Source organism: Leuresthes tenuis, unplaced genomic scaffold, assembly GCF_036924035.1.
Source record: "Leuresthes tenuis unplaced genomic scaffold, fLeuTen1.0.hap1 SCAF_14, whole genome shotgun sequence".
In the NCBI taxonomy this organism is placed as follows: domain Eukaryota; kingdom Metazoa; phylum Chordata; class Actinopteri; order Atheriniformes; family Atherinopsidae; genus Leuresthes; species Leuresthes tenuis.
In genome coordinates, this window is record NW_027325368.1 from 15610920 (window position 1) to 15635889 (window position 24970).

At 39.6% G+C, this 24970-nt stretch overlaps 1 protein-coding gene across 1 annotated transcript; it reads right to left on the reverse strand.

Annotated features, from left to right (window-relative positions):
- Positions 1 to 1803: 1803 nt before the first annotated feature.
- On the reverse strand, positions 1804 to 22112 carry LOC140268194 (uncharacterized). Its single transcript, XM_072362967.1, has 46 exons — positions 22041 to 22112; positions 20492 to 20545; positions 19639 to 19728; positions 19405 to 19449; positions 19250 to 19294; positions 19081 to 19143; positions 18907 to 18960; positions 18779 to 18805; positions 17346 to 17408; positions 17236 to 17271; positions 15500 to 15565; positions 14701 to 14745; positions 14532 to 14585; positions 14210 to 14251; positions 13682 to 13730; positions 13432 to 13467; positions 13155 to 13331; positions 12308 to 12397; positions 12018 to 12101; positions 11819 to 11889; positions 11529 to 11717; positions 11222 to 11393; positions 11038 to 11127; positions 10842 to 10949; positions 10627 to 10721; positions 9558 to 9708; positions 9348 to 9449; positions 8880 to 9044; positions 8289 to 8375; positions 7959 to 8087; positions 7524 to 7622; positions 6667 to 6803; positions 6377 to 6503; positions 6181 to 6261; positions 5980 to 6078; positions 5224 to 5406; positions 4754 to 4833; positions 4454 to 4526; positions 4112 to 4186; positions 3818 to 3943; positions 3483 to 3560; positions 2991 to 3200; positions 2695 to 2872; positions 2400 to 2514; positions 2138 to 2310; positions 1804 to 1921 (listed from the first exon to the last, which is right to left on the reverse strand). The coding sequence occupies exons 1-46, from the start codon at positions 22110 to 22112 to the stop codon at positions 1804 to 1806; spliced, it is 4503 nt and encodes a 1500-aa protein (XP_072219068.1).
- Positions 22113 to 24970: the final 2858 nt, after the last annotated feature.

The following is a 24970-nucleotide window of genomic DNA, read 5'->3' on the forward strand; positions in this document are numbered from 1 at the left end:
TCAACTTATCATTAGTTACACCCTGGTGAGTTTACGCTGGTGATCTCTGGGATTTCTGCTCTGTTTAACTTTACAGTTCTACTGCACCTGAAGGAAGATGTTTTGTTCCAAGGCAGTAATAATTTTACAACAGCACATAGACAATACAGGTCTATTTTTTCCCCTTAAATTATTACCTGGAAATTCTTTTTCAGGATCATTCTCGAAAGCAAATCTTTACATGCAAAAGTTGTCCGAATTAATAGGATATTCAAATCGGATCTAATTTTTCTTCAGCAATTTTTTTTTAAAAAGGTACTCTTTGATGAAAGAATCCAGCCTTCAAAAACATTAGTAGATATCACTGCAGACCATGTGAGGCATGTGAAGAAAAGTAAATGGATGAGTCCTTAACGTGGGAGGCAACCTTGAAGTGTGTAATCTTTTCCACGAGTTGTCACTCTAACCCAGTTATAGAGTTATAGATGTGTGGAAGCCTGACACATGCTGCCTAAACAATTAGTAAGAGCACTGAGTGGAATAATCCTGTTAAGAAGGCTATGGCCGGCACTGTACAGCAGGAGTGTTTCAATCCATTCTGACAACTGTCTGTGCAAGGCCGTGTAAGGTTTGTATAATGTAAGGTGGCAGTGTTTGCATGTTACAGCAATACTTTAACATGTATAGGAGTTTAAAAAAGCTGAATCTTTCTCCAACATGTCAAGACCTTATTGGATAACATATATATATATATATATATATATATATATAGATGTGTGTGGTCAATGGTAAAGTTTGTCACTGTTTTTTAATTCTCTGAAGAGGTTCAGCTCATCTTCAGCATCCTCTTGTGCTGGCTGAGTTACTTACATAACCATAAGAGGCTGTTTGTTATTTCTGACTCTGCACAATCAATACTTAAGAATATCTGCGTGCCAAAAAGCAGCTCTATTTTAAACTCAGTGGTGTTTAAGGGCATCATTGCACTCTTTTGCATCTGTCAATCACACTGACAGATAATGGATTAGCAATTTTGGACAACTGTTCCTTGGGAATTACTTTAGTGATGGTGCTTGGCATGAGTAGTGTAGTGAAAGTAACATGGAAATCACAAGTGAATGGGAGGTCAGATTTGTACATTTTATACCATATTCATCCAGCATTTATTCTCAACAATACATTTAGAAAAGGATTGGAAAGAGTTTCAGGCAGTGTGAGTCATAAAGTTAAATCTTTTCAATGCTCCATTTAACAGGCCTATTTTCAGAGAGAGGGAACAAATCACTCAATATTTGTGTGTTAGAATACAGCAACATAACAATTCCATAGCAAACAGATCACATTTACAACATCTAATTGTTTTAGGAAAATGAGTGTCATTAATGGCGACTCAATTATTAGTGACATCATTAACTGACTGGACTTCAACAGTCCTGGCAGGGCACTTGAAATGTTGGTCTAACATGGAAATAACAGTTAAAGATTAATTAACCTAGACGTCATCACAAGTCAGATTTGTCTTGGACAAGAACTCCTTGTTGTCATCATTTCCCTGTATTTTTTTTCACTTTATGGGAAAAAAAAAAGAAAAAGAGAGAAGACAATACAGATGGAAAATTTTAACCAAATTGTCAGAGGGATCAGAAACACTTGAATAACTCGCAGCACACAACAACTGTAAGGCATAAAGACTATTGATAATAATAGAATCTTAATTTTCGAAGATGCCACGAACAGGGATTTGTAGCATGAACACACCATTTTAAAAAGCAAGTACACCCGACACACACTGCTAATTCTACTGTGTGTCATTTCTCACGTTTTTTATATTTTCAAAAATGGTCTGTGAGCTGTGCCATATTGCTGCAGTTTTCTGCAGACTTGACATCGGCTGATGATACTTTGTAGAGAAGGTCCCTTGACTGTCTGGGGAATTGGTTTACTGCATGAGAGAAGAAGCACAGACACACAATTTTAGAAATGTAACAACAATTAAAAAGAATGAATCCAACATAGTTTTAGACTGAGAAAACATGTATAGTCCTTGGAAGGGTGAGAAAGCCTCAGGAGCAGCATTGAGTTCAGGAAGACATCATGTGAAAGAAGCAAAAGATGAAGAAATTCTACCACTGGCGACCCGGAAAAGTGAACAGTTTACCTGAACATGTTGTTTGGGTTGAGGGAGGCTAACCAGTAGCTGTAGGAATCAGGGTAGTAATTACATGTTCCTTTGCTATGACACTCTATAAAGGGCACCTGGCGAAAATTTTCCAGACATGAGCCAGGAGAAATCAAGGGTTGAGATGATCCTTCTGCCCCAGCACCAGTTTGCTATATTGGTTGAAGAGTAAAGGAAGAAAATGTGAAATGGGATATGACAATATCTTGGGATTCAGGAAGTAAAATACTTGCTTCCTTACCATGACAAATGAGTACCCAGTCCACAAGGATTCCCAGTCTTTAGGACATTCAGGTGCCAGAGATGTCTGGCTGTGGACGGCTATGACATTGGAGGTGGTTTCACACACTGAACACCTAAGCCATAAATGCACACAGACATCCAAAAGAATTAAAATTTTCTGCTCATGATAGCCAATCTGAACATATATTTTCACTTTTGAATAAAAAGAACTTCAGTGTTGTATGTTTTGTTAGGAAGTGTTCTGCAATAAATTTGTGTGTGTGTGTGTGTGTGTGCGCGCACTCTTGTCTCACCTACTAATGTAGGAGGCCAGCTTGTCTGCTGTGATACCAATCATGTCGGCAGGCACTGGTTCGTCAGTTGACAGCCAGTATGAGTAGTCATGACAAGATGCATAACGGCAAGTATTCTCCGTGTCACAGAACAGGAAGGGCCTGGTGGTGAAACGTGGGAGACAGCTCCCCATGGTGCCTGGGAAACCACAATAAATATCAGAGAAATGTCCTATGTGGGCCCCAGTAAAGATGCATCTGCATATGATGCATAAGGTCAACATTATTTCTGGATGAGATGGTTTCCATCTTCTTACCAAGGTCCTGACCATGAGCTTTCTCATTCCCACTGATGAAGAGGAAGGAGTAACCAGAGTAGATGAGACTGGTGCCAGTGGGGCAGTCAGGGACATGGATGCTCTGACTATGCCTGGCTATCAGGAAACTGTCAATATGATGAGGACCAGCTTTTCCAGGCAAGCCTCTCTTACCTTTGTGGCCTGAGTTTCCAGGTCTGCCCTCTGGACCTGGATAGTACAACAAGGTATCAGGTCATATCATGTGGGCAAAAGGTGGGGACGTGTCTACACTTTTTGTCACTTCTAAGTCTCTGTGTTGGACTGAGGTGTGTACTGACCAGAAAACGTTAACATGATGTAATGTAGCTAATGAGATTGCCACAGATAGCTTGACATTGAACTTAACTGGAGTTTCTCAACATATTTTGACAGCACCAAACTGTTTCACTACAGTGTGGCCTTTTATTGAATTAGAGCATTTCAAGCAGATAACCATGCATATGAACACACCTGGCAGGCCTGCTATTCCTTTGCCCCCTTTCTGGCCATTGAATCCAGGTGGGCCATCTGGGCTGACACCTGGCTTGCCTGAGATAGAAAGGTTCCACGTCCAGTGGCAGTGCAAAGAAAAATAACATTTTGTGGGACTTGTTAAACTCGTTACAATTTTACGGTCAAGTGGACAGAATACATCTCAAAACATACAATAAGCCTCCAGTTGTTTGCCAGTGCCATGGCATTTTTATTGAATCTTTTTAATTGCTGAGTAGAATTTTAGAGACACAAGCTAAAACGTGAAAACATCTTAAAATTGCTTTGCAGTCAATGACAGATAGAAATCTAACCTGGTGGTCCTGCTGGTCCTGTTGGTCCAGTGCTACCTGGGGGTCCTGGATTGCCAGAAGGACCAGGAGACCCAGGGGGTCCTGGTTCATTTCTCGGTTTTCCAAATGTAGCATTACCCTTGGGGCCTGTAAATACACAGCAAGTGAGGATTTAGAAAGTTAATGCTTGATAGCTACTGTTCCTAAATGTCTGGATTAAAAAAAAAACAAAACAAAAAAACCAGTAGTGTGCTCTGTGCCAGTGTGGTGAAATACACCATTTATTGATTCTAGTAAGACAGGTTCTAGCCACACCTGGGGGTCCAGGAAAACCTTTTCTTCCAGGCAGACCACATGAACCTGGGATGTTTCCAGGGTCTCCTATCTCACCTAAAACACAGTGCAAAAATTTAAGAGCATTTGCTTGTTCTCACATCCTATTGCATAAATCACTAATTGCTGAAAAACATCAACATCAAACCTCATGAATTTTATTTCTCCTTGTCTCCTTTGTTTTCAGTTCCATGTGTTTTGTCTCTACTATGGGAACATAAATCTGGTGTGGACTGTTATCCTCTTGTGGTGTTAGATCACACTTTGTCTGGGGTTGGAATTTCTTTTTAGCCTAATAAGACTAAATCTGAAATGATAGATTACCAGGAGGCCCTGTGTTTCCAGGGGGACCGCTATCTCCTCTTGGTCCTGGGTCTCTGGGTCTGCATATTGAACCCTGGAGAGGGTAAAGAAACAATGAGAGGTCAAAGATGAGACTGTTAGTACTGCTGTGAGAGTTTGAAGATTTAGCACTTTATACTGCAGTAACCAAAAGATGTTTAGTTTGCTGTGCAGACAAAGTAATTAGACCTCATTTGTTGAGTACATACATTTATGCAATATATTAATCAGAATCTTCGTTAATCCTCCTTCCTCATGACAGCAAATTGTGTAATCACTTACAGGTGGCCCTCGATCTCCTGGGGTCCCTAGACAACCAGGGAGTCCCAAAGGACCTGAGTCCCCCATCTGTCCTTTGAACCCTGGCATTGAGGGGCCTGGAAGGCCAGGTGGGCCAGGGTCGCCTATATTGAAGTCAGGCAGATTGATAAAGAAAGTAAAGACAATGTCACAAACTAGAACAACTGGGCTCTAATATTTTAACATCAAAGTTCCCACTGTCTGAGGTAAAGAACAAAGGCCAAATTATACACACATCCACATGACGAAGAGGCCTTGGAAAGCAAATGTGCAGGTAGCTTGTTTGTGTGAGGAATTTCTAATATATCAATATAGACCTAAAACACCTCTGTATGCTGTGCAGTATGTTGCTGTATGTCAGCAGCTTGTTCTTCAAAGACGTGCAGGATGAACAGTTTGGACTTATATGAGGCATTGTGAGATCCTTTAGTCCTCCAGCAGCGCATCCTCACCTTTGCTCCCAAGTTTGCCAAGTAATCCACGATCTCCTTTAGGCCCAGGAACACATGTCCTTTCTCTTCCAGGTAGTCCTTTTGGGCCAGAGTTTCCAGGTGGACCTGGAAGTCCTTTGTCTCCTATTGGTCCTGGACTTCCTGTGGTAGAATTGCCAGGAGGTCCAGTATCTCCAGGAGAACCTATAGTAATAAAAAAGGGGGAACCCCCCCCCCAAAACAGTTATTACATATCAATGGTGAGGAAACAATTTCATTAACTGGGAGTCAGAGAAGTCACTGCAATGACCCTGTAATCCAATACAAGACATAGCTAATAGTATACCACACTTACACATGCATCAGTGAAGGAAGTGGCCTTCATTTGATTTATGTTTGCATAACATAATGTTTCAGTTTTAAAGATTTACCTAGTGTCACAGTCCCCATCTTTTTAACGATCACAGTAACAGCACTACTCATACGGTCCTCTTCAAAATTCAAGAAAAGCTTTTGCTAATGTCAAAAATGTTTGAGAGCAAAGAAAACCCACTGGATCCAAAAGATAAAAAAAAAAGATAAATAACTGAGTACTGTATGTACACAATCAAAAGGTAACTTGAATCTTTTGACCGGTCACTCACCCTGCTGACCTCTATCACCAAGTTTCCCTGGCTCTCCTCCTATTATGACTTCAGAGAAGAGATACAGTATAATAGGTGAGCTTTTACTGCAGTCAACTACAGGACAAACATTTCACAAGACTTTTTGTCCTACCGATGTCCCCTTTCTGTCCTGGTGGCCCAGGGATCCCATCCTGGCCCTGGTTGCCTTTAGGACCAGAGTCACCACTCTTACCTGCCGGGCCTGGGCTACCTGAAGCCAACAGATCGTAGACAGTAAATATATATTTTTTTTACTGATTTGGGGAAAGAATGTTGTGGTATCCTTATTGATTAGAAAATTGAAGGACTCTGCCTGGCAGTCCATTTGGTCCTGGTCGGCCTTTAACTCCCGGTGGACCATCTGAGCCTTTCAAGCCTTGATTGCCTTGGGAACCTTGAACATTAGGGTACGGACAGAAGTTGGGTGGTGAGGTAAAGTTACAAAACATTTTTAGAGAAAACATAAAATCCATAACAACTTCTGAGATAGAACAACAAGTATTATTCACCATTTTTTCCGGTAGGTCCTGGGTTTCCTTTGGCTCCATGGTTTCCTGGCAGACCTATAGGCCCTTCAATGCCAGGTTCTCCTTTTTGACCTGTTAGCACAATAGTACTGTTTGATCCTGGTTCGCCCTAAGGACCGAAGGTTGAACAAACAAAGAACAATTAAGAAATTATCAATAAATACATTTTTGTTAACAAATACCTCATGGTGTTGAATTCATGTTCATTTTAATGTTTTGCCAGATGGGACAAGGCCCTGAAGCATTACTCAGACATATCTCGTGATCACCACCTTTTGTCCTATTGGTCCAGGTGGTCTATATCCAAAGCCTGGTTCTCCAGGAGCTCCTTTGCAACCAGTTTGACCTGGGACACCATCTGCTCCCGGTCTCCCAGGGATTCCTAGGTCTCCTTTTATTCCTTTGGGCCCTGGTAGGGGTTAACACAACCAACTATTGTATTTTTTGGCAAGATTACATAAAGGAAATAACCATTACTGCATGTGAAAGATCCTCCTTAGCCGTATTAAAATGCAAGAAAATAGGCTACGCTGCCTGTTGGTTGTTATGTGTGTCTTTATCTCTAATTCAGTAAAACTAAGGGGGCATGGAAGGGGTCACTGAGTCTCCGTTGTAAGTGCTGGAATCTTGTGCTCTGCTTCACTAATCTTAATCTGTTTTAGTTGGGGTAGTATTCAGAAAATACTAAACCTTTGACATGAAAAAAATTTCTTTTAGGTCCTTCAATCCCAAACACATCCTTTATGAATATTGCAAGATACTCTTGTATCTGCAAGCTACATAATAGTTGCCTGGGTGCTGCACTGCGTCTGCATGTTTGAGTTCTACCTTTTATGTGTTGCCAACATCACTTTATAAAGTAAAGCGTAAAATCATGCGAATGTAGACTCTTATTCGATGGCATCCTGATCTTTAAGTATATACATTTTTCAAGCTGTTTCCAGGGATGGCCAGTTTTCATGAATGTGCAAAATTCTGCACAGTGATGGTCAAATATCAGAAGACATTTAAGAAAATGATTAATTTTTACATTGAGAAGAGTTTTAACTTTAGACATTGATTTGTACAAAATTTGTACAAAATCTTCTCTATAAGGGATTAAGGCCCAGAGGTAAAGAATGGGTCTTACCTGGAGGACCTCTGTGACATGAGTCTCCTGGGGCTCCAGGAGGTCCTCGAGTACCACGTGAGTGCACTGGTGCATCAATACCCGGTTCTCCAGGGGGCCCTACGCACATTGCAGTTTAGAGCATATCATGAAAGAGATTTAGTAGACAAAATATTGAAAAACTAACTAGTAAGAATTTCAAACCGCTTTTTCCACGACACGCTGATGGTCCATCTTTTCCTTTCCGTCCCTTTGAGCCAACACTTCCAGGTTCACCATTTGGACCCTGTACACCAGGCTGACCTGACAGAATACAGTTAGCGTAATACCATCTTGAATTATAACATAATGAATAACATCTTTAAAACCATGATTATATTCTATGTTATATCTTAATCTCAAAGTAGACAGCTGTGAAATCACAGTTTCCAAAAAAGAGTTCACTATGAATTGCACCTGGCTGCCCTGGATCCCCTGGTGGGCCAGGTGGTGATGATGTGGGCCCTGGAGGACCTCTGAAGCCAGTGTCACCAAAGCTGCCTGGGAAACCTCGGACACCTTTAGCTCCTGCCGGGCCAAGATCACCTGCAAACCGTCATAAGGGTTTTAATTTCATCCCAGCTGAGAACCATACATACATCTTCAAAGAATTGCCATCAACAGTGAGGTTAAGACTTACATTGTTTTTGATCTGACTTGACATTTTGTAACTTTCTTATGTTTTGTTTGATGTTAAATATGTCTGCTTGGTACATAAAAGTCACAATTTGCATATATGTGTGTTACCTAATTGACCAGGTGGTCCTACAACCCCCAACAATCCCTTTGGTCCTTGTCCCACCTTTCCATCAGGTCCAGGATCTCCTCTCAATCCTAACAAAGCCCAAGTGGAAGGTTCAGAGACAAGCTTTAACATATGTACAGTACCGGTAAAAAAAATCTGACCGCACCTACTTATAGATTTGTCCTTTTTTGGCTATTTTCAACAATGTAGAACAACACTGAAGACGTCCGAAATATGAAATAGCATATCATGAATCAAGTGCTAAAACAAAATGTGTCACAAGCTTTCATCTTACTGTCCCTTAAAAAGCATCTCCATTTTGGTTATTTCTTTTTCAGCTGAGAAGGATCTGTCATTCTACCGAGGACTTTAGCGATAAAGCAGCACAGTTATCGATTTTCTTGACATAAGAAAAAAAAAAAAAACTTGCCTGGATTTACTATATAACAGAAATTGTAAGTAAGTAATAGTTCTCCCGTCTGAAGGTGTTTCAAAGGTTTTCTTTCGATGTTGCCTGCTTTTTCACAGATTTTCAGATCAGATTTGTTACAAGAAAGTGTCTACCCACTTAAAAAATTGAAATAATGCAATACCTGGCAGACCAAGCAGGCCATTTTGTCCTTTAATTCCTTTTTGACCAGGACGCCCATGTGAACCTGGCACTGATAATCCAGGAAGACCAGGTTTACCAAGACAGCCAGGCTGACCGAACCCAGATAAACCTACATTTCCCTTTTCACCAGGCAAGCCATTTGGTCCTGGGAGAAGGAAGACATGGAAACATAACAAAATGAAAGTGGGGAGAAGAGGAAAATTTGGAGTTGTAGAGAGAGCATTAGCTATTGAAACCTGTCACCTTCTACACACATCGTCCTTTTAAAAACTGACATTTAGAACATCAAAGAACTTAAGATTGTAGTGTAGCGTTAAGATTGCTGCCTTTCATGTAGGTGACCTGGTTTGAATCCTGACCCCTACCTCCAGTACGCTACCTGCCTATCTTACACCTTATGAGGGTAAGTTGCTTTGCATAAAAGTGTCTGGCAAATGCATAAACAGACCTGTAAGTCCTGGATAACCAACTGGTCCTGGTGGTCCCTCTGGTACTGGCAAACATGAATCCTTGCCATTGGGCCCTGGAGGGCCCACAGAACCTTTCCTTCCTACATGAACCATAATATAGAAAACAGACAGAATATGAATGTACATATCAGGAACTTTAACGGTTGGTGTTTTTTGTTGCTTCAGTTTGATAATTGCTATATAAGTACCCTTTTCTCCTAGAGACCCAGGTTCTCCAGTTGGTCCTGGGTTCCCTGAATAGCCAGTGATTCCAGGATCACCAGCTGCCCCCAGAGAACCATCTTCACCTGGAAGCCCAGGGGGGCCTGGACTGCCAGGATTTCCGAGGCCGCTTTCACCCTAAGAAAGGAATTTGGAAAAAAACAAACAGTATATGTATTTACACTATGTATTAGTTTATAGGCATGCAAGATTAGTGTAATTTATAATAAAAGTGTTCTAATATTGTCATTAGTGATAGTGCTGAATGAATGAATGATACAAGGTAGACAATTCTTATAGTTTTTTTGATATCACATTGTTGACCTTTGACTTTTGGTCTTCCTGAGTGAATATTTGTGTCTAGTGACAATATTCACTCAATAATATTCACTCAGGATATTCCAGGAACACTTTGAAGTTCCTTGAAAGTGTTCCTGGAATATCATTTTCATAAGAATGGACAGGTGGTCAGCACAAGAAATTCAAGTAATTCTCATTTGTGATCTTTATCACTTTTGTAATTAATTTTCTTTGAAGATCTGTGGTTGGAAGAAGCAGGGTTTTATTCACTTTATGTAACAGACCTGGATACTGTAATAACAGTACATTTCTTATGTCTTATGTAAACGTCATCCAGAATATGATCAAAACTGTGCATTCTAATAGCCATGCAAACACACTCTCTGTATTCATATGGTTACCAGGCAACCTCACAATAATGAGAAGACTCAGGAGAATTACAGAGCTTTGGAAGTTCCGGTTGTCAGATTTTGTTACTAACAGAGAGAGGCTTAAGCCAATTCTGCTGACTGCAGCTAAATATTTACTTTACAGAGAGAGACATTAATCCTGTCATTTGTTTCTCTGCATAAGAAAAACAAGCCTTTTTCCCTGAAATGTTGAACTGTTCCTTTTTGATAGATCTTCTCTCTCCACCACAAAGAAGTGTACTTTCTAGTTTTTTTAACAATATGCTGAGCAAAGTGCTTTACAATATTTAACAATGTGCCAGTATAGTCAACTGTCTATGCAGAAAGTTCTGTTTGTGCCTCTGACCTTCTGTCCTGGAGGACCAGGAGGACCTTGTGGACCTGACTTCCCAGGAAAACCCCAACCTGGAGGGCTTTGGGCACCTGGCAGCCCCTTCTCACCTGAAGAACACCCACAGTGATACAAATGTGAATGGCCCATTAAGAAGAATTTCAACATGTATAAAGGGATTTTTTTTTCTCAAAAAAATGTCCATGCTTTGTTTAGCCTCAGTGGAGTACCTTTTTGTCCTGGGAGTCCCGAGCTTCCGGGAGAAGACAGTTGTCCTTTTTCTCCCTTTTGTCCTGGAAAACCTAGTAATCCCGGAGTACCTGCAGCCCCCTGATAACCTGGATGTTTGATGGAAAGTATAAAAGAATGTAACATCCTCTCTCATATGGTAATTCGAGGACAATCCATCCATCCACCAATGCTCACCTGGGCTTCCTAATGAGCCAGGCACACCTTTGAATCCAGGTGGTCCTGGAAGTCCTGTAATGTAATATCGACCAGGTTCTCCTTTCTGGCCTACCAATGAAGGACGGTGAAAGAAATACCTGTCAATCTGTCTACTTCTGTCTTGTTATATTAGTGTCTGCTGTCAGACTTTGTATTTCTTCACCTGGAATTCCAGGCTGTCCAGGCAGCCCAGATACCCCAATAACTCCTTTAATGCCTTGACGTCCAGCAGGTCCATATCTGATTGGGCCAGGGTAGCCAAATGGTCCTGGTTTGCCTGGAAGCCCCAGTGGACCTGGCAATCCACGATCTCCGTCTGCACAAGAAAAGCGATCCTAGAAAACAGACATGATCACTTTCTGACATAGATTTTGTGAATATCTGAGAATTCAAAAGCACAGAAGAGTCAAATGTGACTCATTTAGGTAAAAAGACACATTGAAATTAAATAATGTAAGAAATGTGTTTACCGAATCCCCGGGAGGCCCTTGACTGCCTTTGCGACCTGGTAATCCAGGAGGCCCGGGCAAGCCATTGGCACCGGGACTGCCAGGCTGTCCTGGGTCTCCTCCCCCCCCCTTCAACCCAGGGGAATCGTAGGAATATGAGTCTCCCTTCTGTCCTGGAAACCCTGGCAATCCTTTTGCTCCACTGAGACCCTTTAGAGTTTTTTTCAAGTGTTTATCATGAATGAATAACAATACATAAATGAAAATAAGAATAAGGAGGAATACTTTTGTCAATAAATACACCGTCTTACTGGTTGTCCAGGTAAACCTTTAGGTCCTGAGAGGCCTGGATCACCTTTTTCTCCCGCTCCTTGATTAGTGCCTGAGTGACAGCAGAAACATGTCTATATTAAATGTTTACACTTTTTTATGCTCTCCAATAATACAGTAAAAGCCCATTTGAATGAGTTTTTTTGAGTCGAATTTGTGTGTCTGAGATGAACAATGTACCAGGATGGCCAGGTGGACCACGGGGACCTGGAGGTCCAGTAAATCCTAATCCAGTACACCCATAACAAGTCTCCCCCTTCTCTCCTGGACAGGGCATAAATGTGGGAGGAATTTTATTAGTTGCTTTTCATTACACAATGCTATTTTATGCTCTTTGGAGATTTTAAAGGATTGCATAAACCGCTGTTAGTAATAAAAGCACATCATATTTTACTAGTACAAGTAGGTGATACAAATGTAAAACTAATTAGATAGTATTTATCAGTTTATAATTTACACAAATTTCCAACCTTTCTTTCCAAAAGGTCCGTCATATCCCCTTGGTCCAGGAAAACCCTTCACTCCCTTTGTCCCAGGGAGACCCTTTGTAGTCCTGTTAGCTATGAGCAACACAGCAGCAAAGTGAATTAGTTTCCTTTGCAGTTTCACAACATTACCACATTTAGACCCTACACCACGCCTTTTTCATTGACACTGTTGTGTCAGAATGACTTTGTGTCTCTGATGGGAGCTCGGTCTTGCATAAACTCAGCTCAGGTATGTGTAGTGAATGAGTCATTCTACAGTAAGTTAAGCTGGTGTGTCCCAGAACTTCAGAAGTCCCCAAAGTCTTTGATCATGGAAAAGTAGAAATGCTGCTCAACACAGGCACAGGCAAAATGATAACAAGAAAAGGTCGCATTAAATGTGTTTCAGACGCATTTGTCTGAAACGAGAACAAATTAAATTTAGATTATAATGCTCAACATGGGCTATACAGTGGTTAGCACTGTCGCCTCACAACAAGAGGGTTCCTGGTTTGAATCCTGGCTGGAATATGTTCCACGACATGACTATAAAGATGTAGCAATAAAACAGCACAGGTGCTCTCATGGGGGTTACCAACCCCTTTTAACATATTACTATCAGAGTTAAAAAGGCCGAGGTTCACTCTTGTCTTTTATACCTGCTGCTGCCCCTTAAGTTTGCTATAAGATAGTAGAACCTTACAGTAAAAAATATGTATATATATATCAAAGACTGATATAACCTAAAAATTATGGCTTTTAGTTTAATGGCTTATACTAATCATGGCATTTTCTTAAAGTGAAAGTGATAGATAACTAAACATTTTTGAAGACCAACATTATCACCTACTTCTATCTTCAGGGAGACCAGGTGGGCCTGGATCCCCATGAAGCCCTGGATCACCAGAATCCCCATCTGGACCTGGTGACCCTGTGTAACTACCCCCGGGCTCTCCAGGGTCACCTTTGGGGCCTGGACGACCAGGAGTACCATGGGGGCCTGGCACATCAATCCCAGAATCATGGCCTAAACAAAGCAAAAAGGGCTATGATATAAATATATATACATGTGGGTGATAAATACGCAGAAAGAAAGATTGGTGTTTTTTAGCCTCTTTTCTGCATACCTGGAGGTCCAGCAGGACCAGGAAGTCCCATAAGACCTAACAAAACAATAACATATGATGTGAGCAATCATTCTGCAGAAAAACAAGCAAAATGGGTTTGTTTTACAAAGTTCTAACGATCATTCTTATAACATAGCTAGTCACATCATTCGTGTTAGTCACAGACCTTAATCTTTGCTGTACTGATCTGCCAATCAACTCACACATTTTACTTAATTTTTTTTTATCATAGTGTGTCCCATTCATCTACCTCGTGGCCCAGGAATGCCAGGAAGACCGGGATCTCCGATGTGACCTTTCTGTGGCTCAAGTCTAAATATCTGTAAACAATGAACATGGTTCATCATGACGCTGCTAGAGAGGGACCAATAAGTATCATACAGCTCATGTACTGGCTTCCCTCCACAGGTTAGAAGTTAAATTTATTCTTGAATTTCAATTATTGTTTTCTCACGTCCAAAGCCTCAAATGACCTTTCTACAAATTCATTCATTGTTTAATTAATTTTAGCAAAGTATTTTGCAATAAGAAAAAGAAAAGTTATATTTTGGGGGGAAAAAAACCCCCACAAAACAACAACAACAACAAAAAAACATTACCTGGGCTAATCTACTGTTAAATAACTAAAACTACATAATTCAGTGTATCACTGACAGTTTGCAAAGACTAACAAACTATTTTGGATAACTGAATCTCTCATTTAGCTGGCTTACGTAACCCTGCAGATATGCAAAAAACTTATGAATGATTATAAAACAGAATATTAAGACAAACTTACATCTCCAGGTGGACCAAGTGGACCCCTACTTCCCCTTTCACCCTAAAAATGAACAAGTAATCCAGACAATCAACCCAGTAAAGGATCATGTTCTGCTATTTCTAGATAGATGGATAGATAGATAGATAGATAGATAGATAGATAGATAGATAGATAGATAGATAGATAGATAGATAGATAGATAGATAGATAGATAGATAGATAGATAGATAGATAGATAGATAGATAGATAGATAGATAGATACATAGATACATAGATAGATACATAGATAGATAGATATATATTTAGATTCATTGATTGATTGAATGAATGAAGACTGACCATCACTCCTGGTGACCCCGTATATCCTGGATCACCTCTGGGTCCAGGCCCTCCCTAAACAACATTATATTGAATTCAAAAGTTGTATGAATAAGTAAACACACCCACACAGACTTGTAGGTAACATTATGATGACTTTGCACACAACATGCTCTCAGTAGTAGATTACCATATGTCCAGGTTGTCCTGGGTCACCATCCTTCCCTGGCTTTCCCTGTAAAGATAACAATAATTTACTAGATTGTGTTTATATTGTTTACCATGACCTTTCGTGCATTTTTTTACTCTGTTTTTCAAGTTATTTTTGGTTGGGCCACATCATGGTAACAGAGATTTACACATATTTCATATTTGCGTCAAGCACAGCCTAATATCAACTTTAGAAACTTTAGAAATCCTCAGAAAAGATCGGATCTGGTTTGAGGGATATTTTATTTCAGTTGAATGGGGCTCAATTACATCAGCTTTTCTTCTTAGGTGTCTTTGATGATCAGATTTCTTCAAATTAATTTTAGAACTTTCACAGAGAGATAAATTAGACTGATCATAGGTGTTAGGGCCCTCTTAAAGGCTCTCTCAAGCATTACGATGCCGCATGCATTCTTGTGTGTGGATTCAGGCTACAGCTGCTTCTGTAGGTGCACTGAAGCTCAGCACCTATAGTTTTTTCAGAGTAGTTGTTGTCAAAGTTTTGGTCCAAAAGCATGAGCTTCAGGGGTGTGGCTATAATAATGTGTGATTTAATTTGGATTGGACAGAACTGAATGTTGAGCTTAATGCTGCACCACTGCCCTCTGCTGATCATCTTTTATTCTTTATCTACAGTGGAACTGTGGATTGTCAATGCAAAATGAGCGGAAATGTTTGTTTATTGGGAGCTATACAGTGCAACAGACAGATAAAAGAATATTTTCAATGCACCACTAGATGACAGGAATGAATGAAAGAAGGGTGATGTTGTGTCTTACCTCTGGGCCCTGGTTTCCTACATCTCCCTTTGTTCCTTTTGTTTCAGAGCCATAACCAGGGTCCCCCTGGCGAAAGATTGACATAAAGACAAGAATTGGAAAAGTACGTTCCTTTCGAAGCCTGGAAATGTTTCCCAAAGTGCAGTTTCTAGGTCAGAGACTGTTGTGTGGATCTTAAAGAGGAACTTACTGGTTCGCCATTGCAGCCTTTTTCTCCTACATTTCCTTTTTCTCCCTTTACACTCTGAAACATAGGCCTCAGGTCATTGCTTACAATAACAACAATGCTGTCTGGTCATCTGTGAAAATAGTGTATACTGTTAAAGAATAACTCAAGTTTGCTTTTCAGTGACATTCTGTTAAATTATTATACCTTCGTTGTTCTTTTGTTTACACTGAGTACATTACATCTCTTTTTCTTTCTTTTTAGAGCAGCTGATTAAATGTCCTCTAGACTAGTTACTAAGTCTAATATGTCAGTTTTCAATGAATCAGGTGATCGTCTCTGAAATAGCTCCTGATCCTTTCATCTGCAGATAACAGTATTAGACCTTTTGGGAGAAAAGGTGAAATAACATGTGAAATCGGCTTAAAATTCCACAAGGCTTATATACCACAAACACAATAAAGATAGTAACATGGAACTGAATCACTGCAAACTTGTGTAACCATATCCAAGAATACATCTGCAACACCAGCTATTATTCAGTATTAAAGGTGTATTACTCTACTCCATATAAGTCACAAGAGATAACTAAATCATTATCAGATGAACAGGAAGCATTCAGTTAAAGCTTCAGTTAAGTTTGTCTTCATTGTTTTTCATCTACCTCTCTTTCTAAAGCTCCCTCTGTTGCCTCTGCTACTGGCACCATTTTAAACCTCAGTAAGATGGAGGTTGTGAGAAAACCTGCTGTTCAATCAGCCACCACAAAAGTTGGAACATGTCCAGCTGTTGAGGTGAGATACCACTGGGGTGATATTTAATTTTAACGTGTGAAACTGCTAGTGTTGTGAGTGTTGTGTTTCCTCCACTGCACCTGCAATGTCTCAAATAGGCCTTTGCCATTACAGCAATATTGCCTTGTTATCTTATACCAACAGGAAACACCACTCTGAAAAAAATGTTTAATTTCTTTACAATGACATCACCTTTAACACCAGACTCTCAGAGAAAAACTCCTTAATTCTGCCCGGTAGCCCAGGTGGGCCTGGTCGGCCTTGTGTCCCCTGTGTCAAGCAAATCAAGAACATCTCAGTGAAGATCAAATCATTTTATCACATAAAAATACTCTTTAACTAAACATAACCTAAAATTACCTTCTGTCCTTGAGATCCTAGGACACCACTCCGGCCTTCTTGGCCCTGCAGGATGGATTTTATAACTTGTTTGAACAAACAGTCAGATTTAACATATTTGCGTACCACAAAACACCTTTAGTGCCCCTTCCCTGATTGCTATTATTGTATGTTTCAAAAGCAACTAGGAGATGGCACAGCATGTTAATGGTCACACAATGTTAATGCTGTTAAATCAACACTACAGCAAGCCAACAAAAGGAGCTTAAACAAATGGAAGTGCTTAGTCTTCCCCAGGTGGTGTGAATACTGATAACCAGGGAGTTCGACCAAACAAAGGCCCTGCAGGTGTGAATTTGAGACACATTATCAGAAATAAGTGGTCAACCTTGAGCATGCATATGAAAAATAGATAAGTACAAAGTCACACTCCTTACCTTAGATCCCATTACCCCTGGGCGACCTTGTAACCCCTGAAATACAAACAGTAATATCAAGCATAACATTACATTTTTGTCAAAGGAACTAAAATGAAGACTTTACTCACTGCAGATCCCCTTGGTCCGGGGTCCCCTATTCGCCCATGCTGTCCGGGGGAACCTGGATATCCCTGAAGATAAAGGAAAAGTTGCACAACGTTTGTAGAAATTCCTACTTTAGAATTTTTTCATCTCTAGTTTATGGAAGTATGTTTTTCCTATAAAAACGCATTGCATGAACCAGACTTTATTAGTGCCAATATGACTTAAAAAGTTACTTGGTTTCCATCTCTCCCTGGTGGCCCAGGTGGTCCTGAGTTTGAATGAAGGGAGTCACCCTGTAAAACAGATGCAAGTTTTGTGCATGTCATCACTCGTCTTTTTAGTTTTGTTTGATTTTTTTTTTTCAATCCTGCACTTGGTGCATTTACAATGGCTCAAAAATGTGTTTCACATTTAATTTAATTGCATTTTGTATTTTAAACAAGGCCAGTCAGAGCGTCCACTGCTTATTTCCCAGAGGCATAATAGAGTAAAAGCTGGGAGGTGGTGAGGGCAGTCATTTAAAGCTTATATACATACTTCTTCGGGCTATCTGCATAGAGCTTTGCAAAAGCACATTCAAATCTTATGGCATTCAACCTCCATTTGACTGCTCTCACAGAAATATGTGGAATAATCTGACCTTGATTGTGTAGATGTTATTGCTGATGCTTTACCTTTGCTCTAATACTAGTGTGGAAAGCACAGAAGTGAAAGTGGACAAAGATCTGTTTTATGGTGGAGTGTTAAGTGATAACGATTGTCAAGTGCAGCTTTTGTGTGTGCTTTTCACCTGTACCTCTTTGTGATCATTGGCATTTTGTCTTATTGCCTTATTGTTATGAAATTATTCATAGATAAATATATATATATATATATATATATATATATATATACAGTTATTCAATGGGCTCTAACACCCTGCCACCATCACATGAAATGTACACAAGCAGACAAGTAAATGCAAATTGTTGGTCCACAAATGTGATTTGGCCTACATGGACTGCAGATTCTACAGATGCACAGTTTGAATGTAAAACCTGCAACTGTCATCAAGAATCAAAAACATAAGAAACCTGACTTTTTGATGGTATCTAGAAGACAGTGTAAAAGTTCAAAACAACATTAACTGCTGTCAGCAGTTTCTGCCCTGTTGATTAGCTTTGAGAATTAACACAACTTTAGAGATTAAAAGAAAAACAAAGAAGAATCTTCAAACAAGTTATTGGTCTCACATGAAAAAGGTACAAAATGAGCTCAGGGAGTTTGAGGAAACAGTAAGGGTAACTGTTTGTGCAGCATCAGGCTATTTTCTTTTTTTTATTATTGAACATCAGGATCTTCCTACCATACCTCTTAAAAGATAATCATTCCTTAGTGATTCTGCAGTTTCAACTGTCCGAAATACAAAAGCCTTTTGAAAAAGGGCCTAAGGGTAGCATATTATACACTTTATTACCTTGGGTCCAGGCAGACCTGGTGGACCCTAAAAAGTAAAAAACAAAGATAGAAAAAAAGTTATATATTTCTTGTGGTCAAGTTGATTAAAAGTGTAGCAATTCAGAATTCTATATTTGAGTTTCTTACAGGCTGTCCATCAAAACCAGGGGCGCCGAGAACACCAGGAGGTCCAACATGTCCCTAATTTCAGTGGTTGAAGTTTAACAAACATTTTCAAGCATAAATACAGAAAATAAAATAGGTAAAAAGTTCTGCACAAACAATCATAGATGTCACGATTAAAATGTAATATTACTTTACATCTGTTCCATTGCAGCCTGGGCTCCCTGGGGGTCCTGGAGGCCCCTGTAAGCCTGGGATACCCTATCAGAAAGTATTAGTTGAAGTTAAAAATTTGCTCCTTAGGAGCCTACAAACCCATAATACAGATGGTGATATATGTACAGTATAGAAACAGGAGGGAACTTACAGGTAAGCCATGAGACCCAGCAAATCCCCCTCTGCCCTCTGGCCCCTGTAATGATAGACCAAAAAAAAGAAAGAAAGACGGAAATTAAATGCATGCTGGTGTTTTATAGAGTGAAAACCCAACAGATACATGCTTGGAGATTATTGTTACGTTACCGGATCTCCTTTCCGTCCCACGGGCCCGTCAGACCCAGTGTTGCCCTGTCAAAGAATGCAACCCATAATTAATCTTGGTGATCCTTTGAGATGTGTAGGTAAAAGTACCAAGAACAGAGGCTGGTGTAATTCATCACTGTGTCTGCAGGATTTGAAACCAAGGGATTCAGATTTAGACCTTAAGACATAGAGAGAAAATGGGAAACAATCGTCAAAGCTAGGCTTAAACTCTACCTTTGGTCCCATCGGACCAGCATGACCCATGGATCCTGGATGGCCCAATGGTCCTGGAGGACCTGGATATCCTGGAAAACCTTTTTCTCCCTTCAAGTAAATGTGGTGTATTTGTTTGTAAGAGAGAAAGAAAGAATGAGGTTGACCACAAAAAATACAGATTCAAATTCAGATTTTACCAATGATTATTATATACTGCTGCATGCATAATTAGATGAGTTTTGCAATTTTGCTTATGACAGTTAAGATATTTATTAGTATGTTCCCAACTCTTTCTACAAATAAATCTTTTGCAAATTTTAGAAATATGAAAAACATGCAACTTCTTTTAAGACTTAATTGTACCTTTGGAAGTTATATCATATTGTCTGAACATATTTTCTGCTTGTTTCTTTATATCGATTTTTCACTAGATAAAGTCAATGTCAAAATAATAACTTGAAGAATCACTACATGAAGGTGAAATTAATTTGTTTGTTGCGTTTAAGTATAACAGCACACACAAACGGACACGTTCATTTATTTGATGTTAACTCATTCCAACCTGCATGTTTTATGTATATGCAAAGCTTTTTCCATGCATTTTCTGTAACCGCTCAATCCAATTGAGGGTCGTCTGAGAGAGGTGAGGTAAACCCTGGATAGGTCACCAGTCCATCACGGGGCCACACAGAGACAAACCAGAAAAACAACTGCATACGCTCACATTCTCTCCTAAGGTTAGTTTAGAATCACCAATTAACCTAACTTGCATGTTTTTGGATGGTGGGAAGAAGTTGTAGTACTCATAGAGAACACCCGCATGCACAAGGACAAAATGCAAACCTCACTTAAAAATACATTTTGCACTCACCCTGCTGCCTTTCACTCCTCTGCAGTGGCACCTTGATTTTCCACTACACACACACTAAGAATGAAAAGGGAAGCATATCATGTGAAACATGAAACAAATGAATAACAATGCCGAGTTAGTCAGTTATGAATTGTTCTCCTGTATAGGTCCTCTTTAAAAGTAAACCGTAATTCCTAGTATCAATCACTGTAGGTGTATTTAATTTTCTATCAAGTACTTGTCGTATTGCAGCCACAGATTACCAAAGCAGGTGAATTTAACCAAAAGGAATTGTTTCCCCTGAATTTTGTGAGTACTGCTACATCGATGGTCTTGACTTGTGTGAACCAACCTGCACCATCATCTGTGACTTTCACATACATTATGTACATCCATACCAGAGAGAGAGAAAGGTTTCTTAGAGATTACTTTTGGGAAGCTATTGAATCAATTGGCCTACATTCTATCGATTGTTCTGGATGCTTCTTTGTTCAATAAAATGGGCTTTAATCTCAAAGCTGTAAATGTTCCTGCTTTTCAGTTGAGGAAGCAGCTTGTTGGAGTTTACTGACTGACAAGGTGGAGCATTAATAATGAAGAAAACAGTTAGCTGCACTGTGGGTTGTCTGTGGACTAAATAATGGGTCAGCTATGGGCTATTAGCTAAAATATAATGAAGTTGTTCCATATGAATCGCATTTTTTATTTAAACTTTGCACTGTGGAGTGCACTGCTAAAGAAGAACAGTGGTTTGTCATTCCATATCACTAGCTTATTTAACACTGTGGCCTTTTCACTGCAATGAATTCGACCTCCTTATTCACATCAAGCAATCATTAAGTATAGAAATGTAATCTATAATTACACAATCCCTGTTAACATAAGCAGCTCAGCTGTAACATGAAAATGAAGACCTGAGTGACTTCTCAAATTTATCTCTCAGATTTCCCTCTCCATAGATTATCATTAAGTATAAGTATTGTGCACACTGAAGTAAAAAGCAAACAGACTGCAAAAACATCCCACATTTCTACAGGATACAGGATGTGTCAGAGAAGCATGGATGCTTAGCTTACAAACTGACCACAGAACTGTGTATCAAAGCAAAGATGGCATGAAATCACAAATGAAAGGATGATGCTGTTCTACCAACACAGTGAATTAGATGACCTTAGAAAACAAGAGGATAGGCAACGTTACGCTAAAAAGCACAAGCACTTATAACTCATAATAATTTTACTGACATTGCTGACATGTGGTCATAGGATAATATTGAGTGTTAGTATTGAAGCTGTCGTGATAAAACAGCAGACAAGAAATGCATTTGATTTGATAAAACAACAATTACTAACTGGCACATAATCAGCACAGCTCAACAGCCAATCCAGTATGTGTAGATAATATAAAAGAAACAAAAACAAACAAACATGTTTACTCCCATGTGTGCATAGTGTAAAACGAAGGCAGAAATTTAAAAAGAAAGGAAACTACAACAGTGCTGGCAGAATTAGATCAGCTTCAACGACCTCTTTCTACAACGCTTCAAACACTAAAAGAAAATCAATCTTACATTTTTTCCCTCGGTCACCATCAGCATCACAGCAAACAGGATAAGAAGAACCGTGATCAGTGGTTTTTCCATGGCTTTTCTTGACGCATTTACATCAGTAGTTCTAAATAGCCCAGGTTCTTCAGGGATGATTTATGTCTTTTATTATTGTCCACCTCTGCTCAGCTTTCCAGTCACAACTCTCAACTATTGTACTTGAGTTGATGTTTGATCATTGCCTCAGTTAAACCGAAGTTTCTCATCTGGGTTCAAGTGTCCTGATATTGACAGGGCAACCACGAAAAGCTGTTCAGTTGGACCTTGAATGAGGGGGTGGGTTATCTGAATTTACTGCTGCGCTCAACCCCAAACAGAATCCTGCTGTTCTTCTCACTCCCACTGCTCACAATTAGTGACAGTTTGGTTTTCACCGACATGGAAGCAGGAGATTAGTTTCCACCTGGTCTAGCATTGTCCTGCATGGGATGCACTAAAGCCTTCATGAAATATCATTCCAACTATCTGGGTGAGTTGTCAATGTCTGTGTGCATGGTGGACTGTTACTTGTACATAGTGCAGAATCCTTTTGAAAATGTCTGGCATATTCTAATTTTTTAATGTCATCCTTGCATTTAATTACTTTTTCCCCTTCTATGACAAAGTTAGCTGTTACTGTCATACAATGTTCAGTGCTGACAGGTGTGTCTGATGTTTTTCTTTAAATCACCAAAGGGGGCAGCACTGAGGCCAACACTCACCTGTAAAACAGACTGATGAGATGAAAGATGAGAGTCCCAGATACTGTTGTGACTTTCTACCCCCTCCGGTGAGTCCAATGAATCATTGAATTTTTCAGAAAAAGTAGACTGACCTATAACAACCCATTGCTCAAAAATATCTACTTTCTCTTCATGCTGTGATAGAGAAATGCTTAATCAACAGTACATACAAGTCACTGGGCCAAGTTACACTTAAACTAAGTCAAACATCAATAAGGTATGTGTAACAAATATAGGTAGAACTTACTCTCTGTGTTTTTTAAGTCTATTTTCTTTATTACAAACACACTTCCCGCCCTTTATTCAGATCTTCAACACATCTGCGTGTTTGTAAAAACTGACCTTCACTACACCAAGGCTCACACGGACACAGTTGCACTCACACATACTGCACTATCACCTGTTTTGGTAGACCACATAAATAAGACCTCATAAGCCAATGTGCCGCAGTTTGGCAAACGTTCTTGTGTGATTTAAGTTTCATGACTCATGACAGTTAAGACCATTAAGAATTTCAGGTCTAATTGCACAAAAGAAGGGTGTCTTTTCAAAAGATGCTTCAGTTTATCTGATGTGTATGAAGACATTCAGTGTCTGGGTTAAAGGAGAACTCAGCTGATCTAAAACCGTGGTTGCATTCACAGGTGGATTCTTCTTCTGGTCATCTGTGTGCAGCAGCTCAATGCAGTAAGAAATTATTACTAAAGTCTTTATTTAGATTGGTCTTTCTTTGTTTTTTTTTCACATCAATATTACTCTTGAGACTGCACATGCAGAAGACTTTGTGACCACATTGCTAATGATATACTAAGTGAATGGGACGTCATCCAGCAAACAAACAACGTACAGAAATAGACACATCAGTCATATACTGTTGTCTAGTCATTCTCATGTTAATAATTATCTACATTTTGTTGTATCGCAATGCAGCAAAATATGTAGGCCTGCTTATTAGGTAACTCATTCTTCACATGTTGTGCTTTAGAACAGATTAACGCCTATGTGCTTAAATTTCTTAAAGGCTGAAATACTGTCAACCTATCACACTCCAGCAAGTGAAGCATTTGCATATGCAAGGCACTGCCACAGCTCTGATATTAAAATGAGTTTATGTTGGGACTGATTTGTATACTTGATCTTTTATTTGTGTGTTTGCCTACACATCACCATATTAGGCAACCCTAACCCCTGTACGTTTTCAAGCATTCTGAAGATGTTACACTACATTAAAAGATGCTGCCAATGATGCTAATGTGACCCAGATAGATCCGTCACCTACTGAAAACACTGCTGGTTGTACTGCTGCTGCTTGAGTTATCAAGAATGCAGTTTGAATCTGCATTACACAATCAATCCATCAGTCTAACACTAGGATTACTCTGAACATGTTCTTCATTGATCCTTTAATGACTGTAGGACAAATATATGTCATTATATGTCACTCTTTTCTGTTTGTTTACACACTTTGGCCCAAGCCCAGTTTGATAGATGGCATATTAAGTTAGTATTGACTAAGATTTTGTCATAAGATTTCTTGAAGAACTTGATGCAATCAGAAACACCATATTAAGAATTTTATTGTTGAGAATATTTGTCCTCCAGAATATACATCTTCCTGTAGAGTGTAGAAGTCCATGTATTAGAAATACATATCTAAAGTGTACATGGCAACACAATGGTCGAGTTGACTCATTACATACAGTATAATATTTGTCTATATCACCCTGCAAGGATTTCCCACTTAGGTCAAATATGTCTTTTGAGAGAGACTTTGTTGCTATTGATTTCTAGTTTATGGTTGTAACCAAAGACTGCTGTAACAGCAAAGTGAACAGTAGGTGGCAGAAGCGTCCAGTAACTCAACAACACAAAGATGTTAGTCGTCAACCTCTCCAAAGCCAACTCAAGTATCCCGTTGCTGTTTGACAGTGGGAGTATCTAGTCTAGATGATCCATTATGTAGCTGCTTGAGACAGATGAGTAACCTTCTCATCTGCCATCACCAGTCGTTCAGTTACCGGCACGTGCTTGCCCTGGATCGGATCAGTAGCTGGTGCGCACATACACACCCACTTATCAGTGGTGAGCAGCCTAGTTTGGCTCTGCACCAACGCTATAGACCTTGTGCTCAGTTAATAGAAAAAAAGAGCAGTCCACAATATTTAAGTTCGG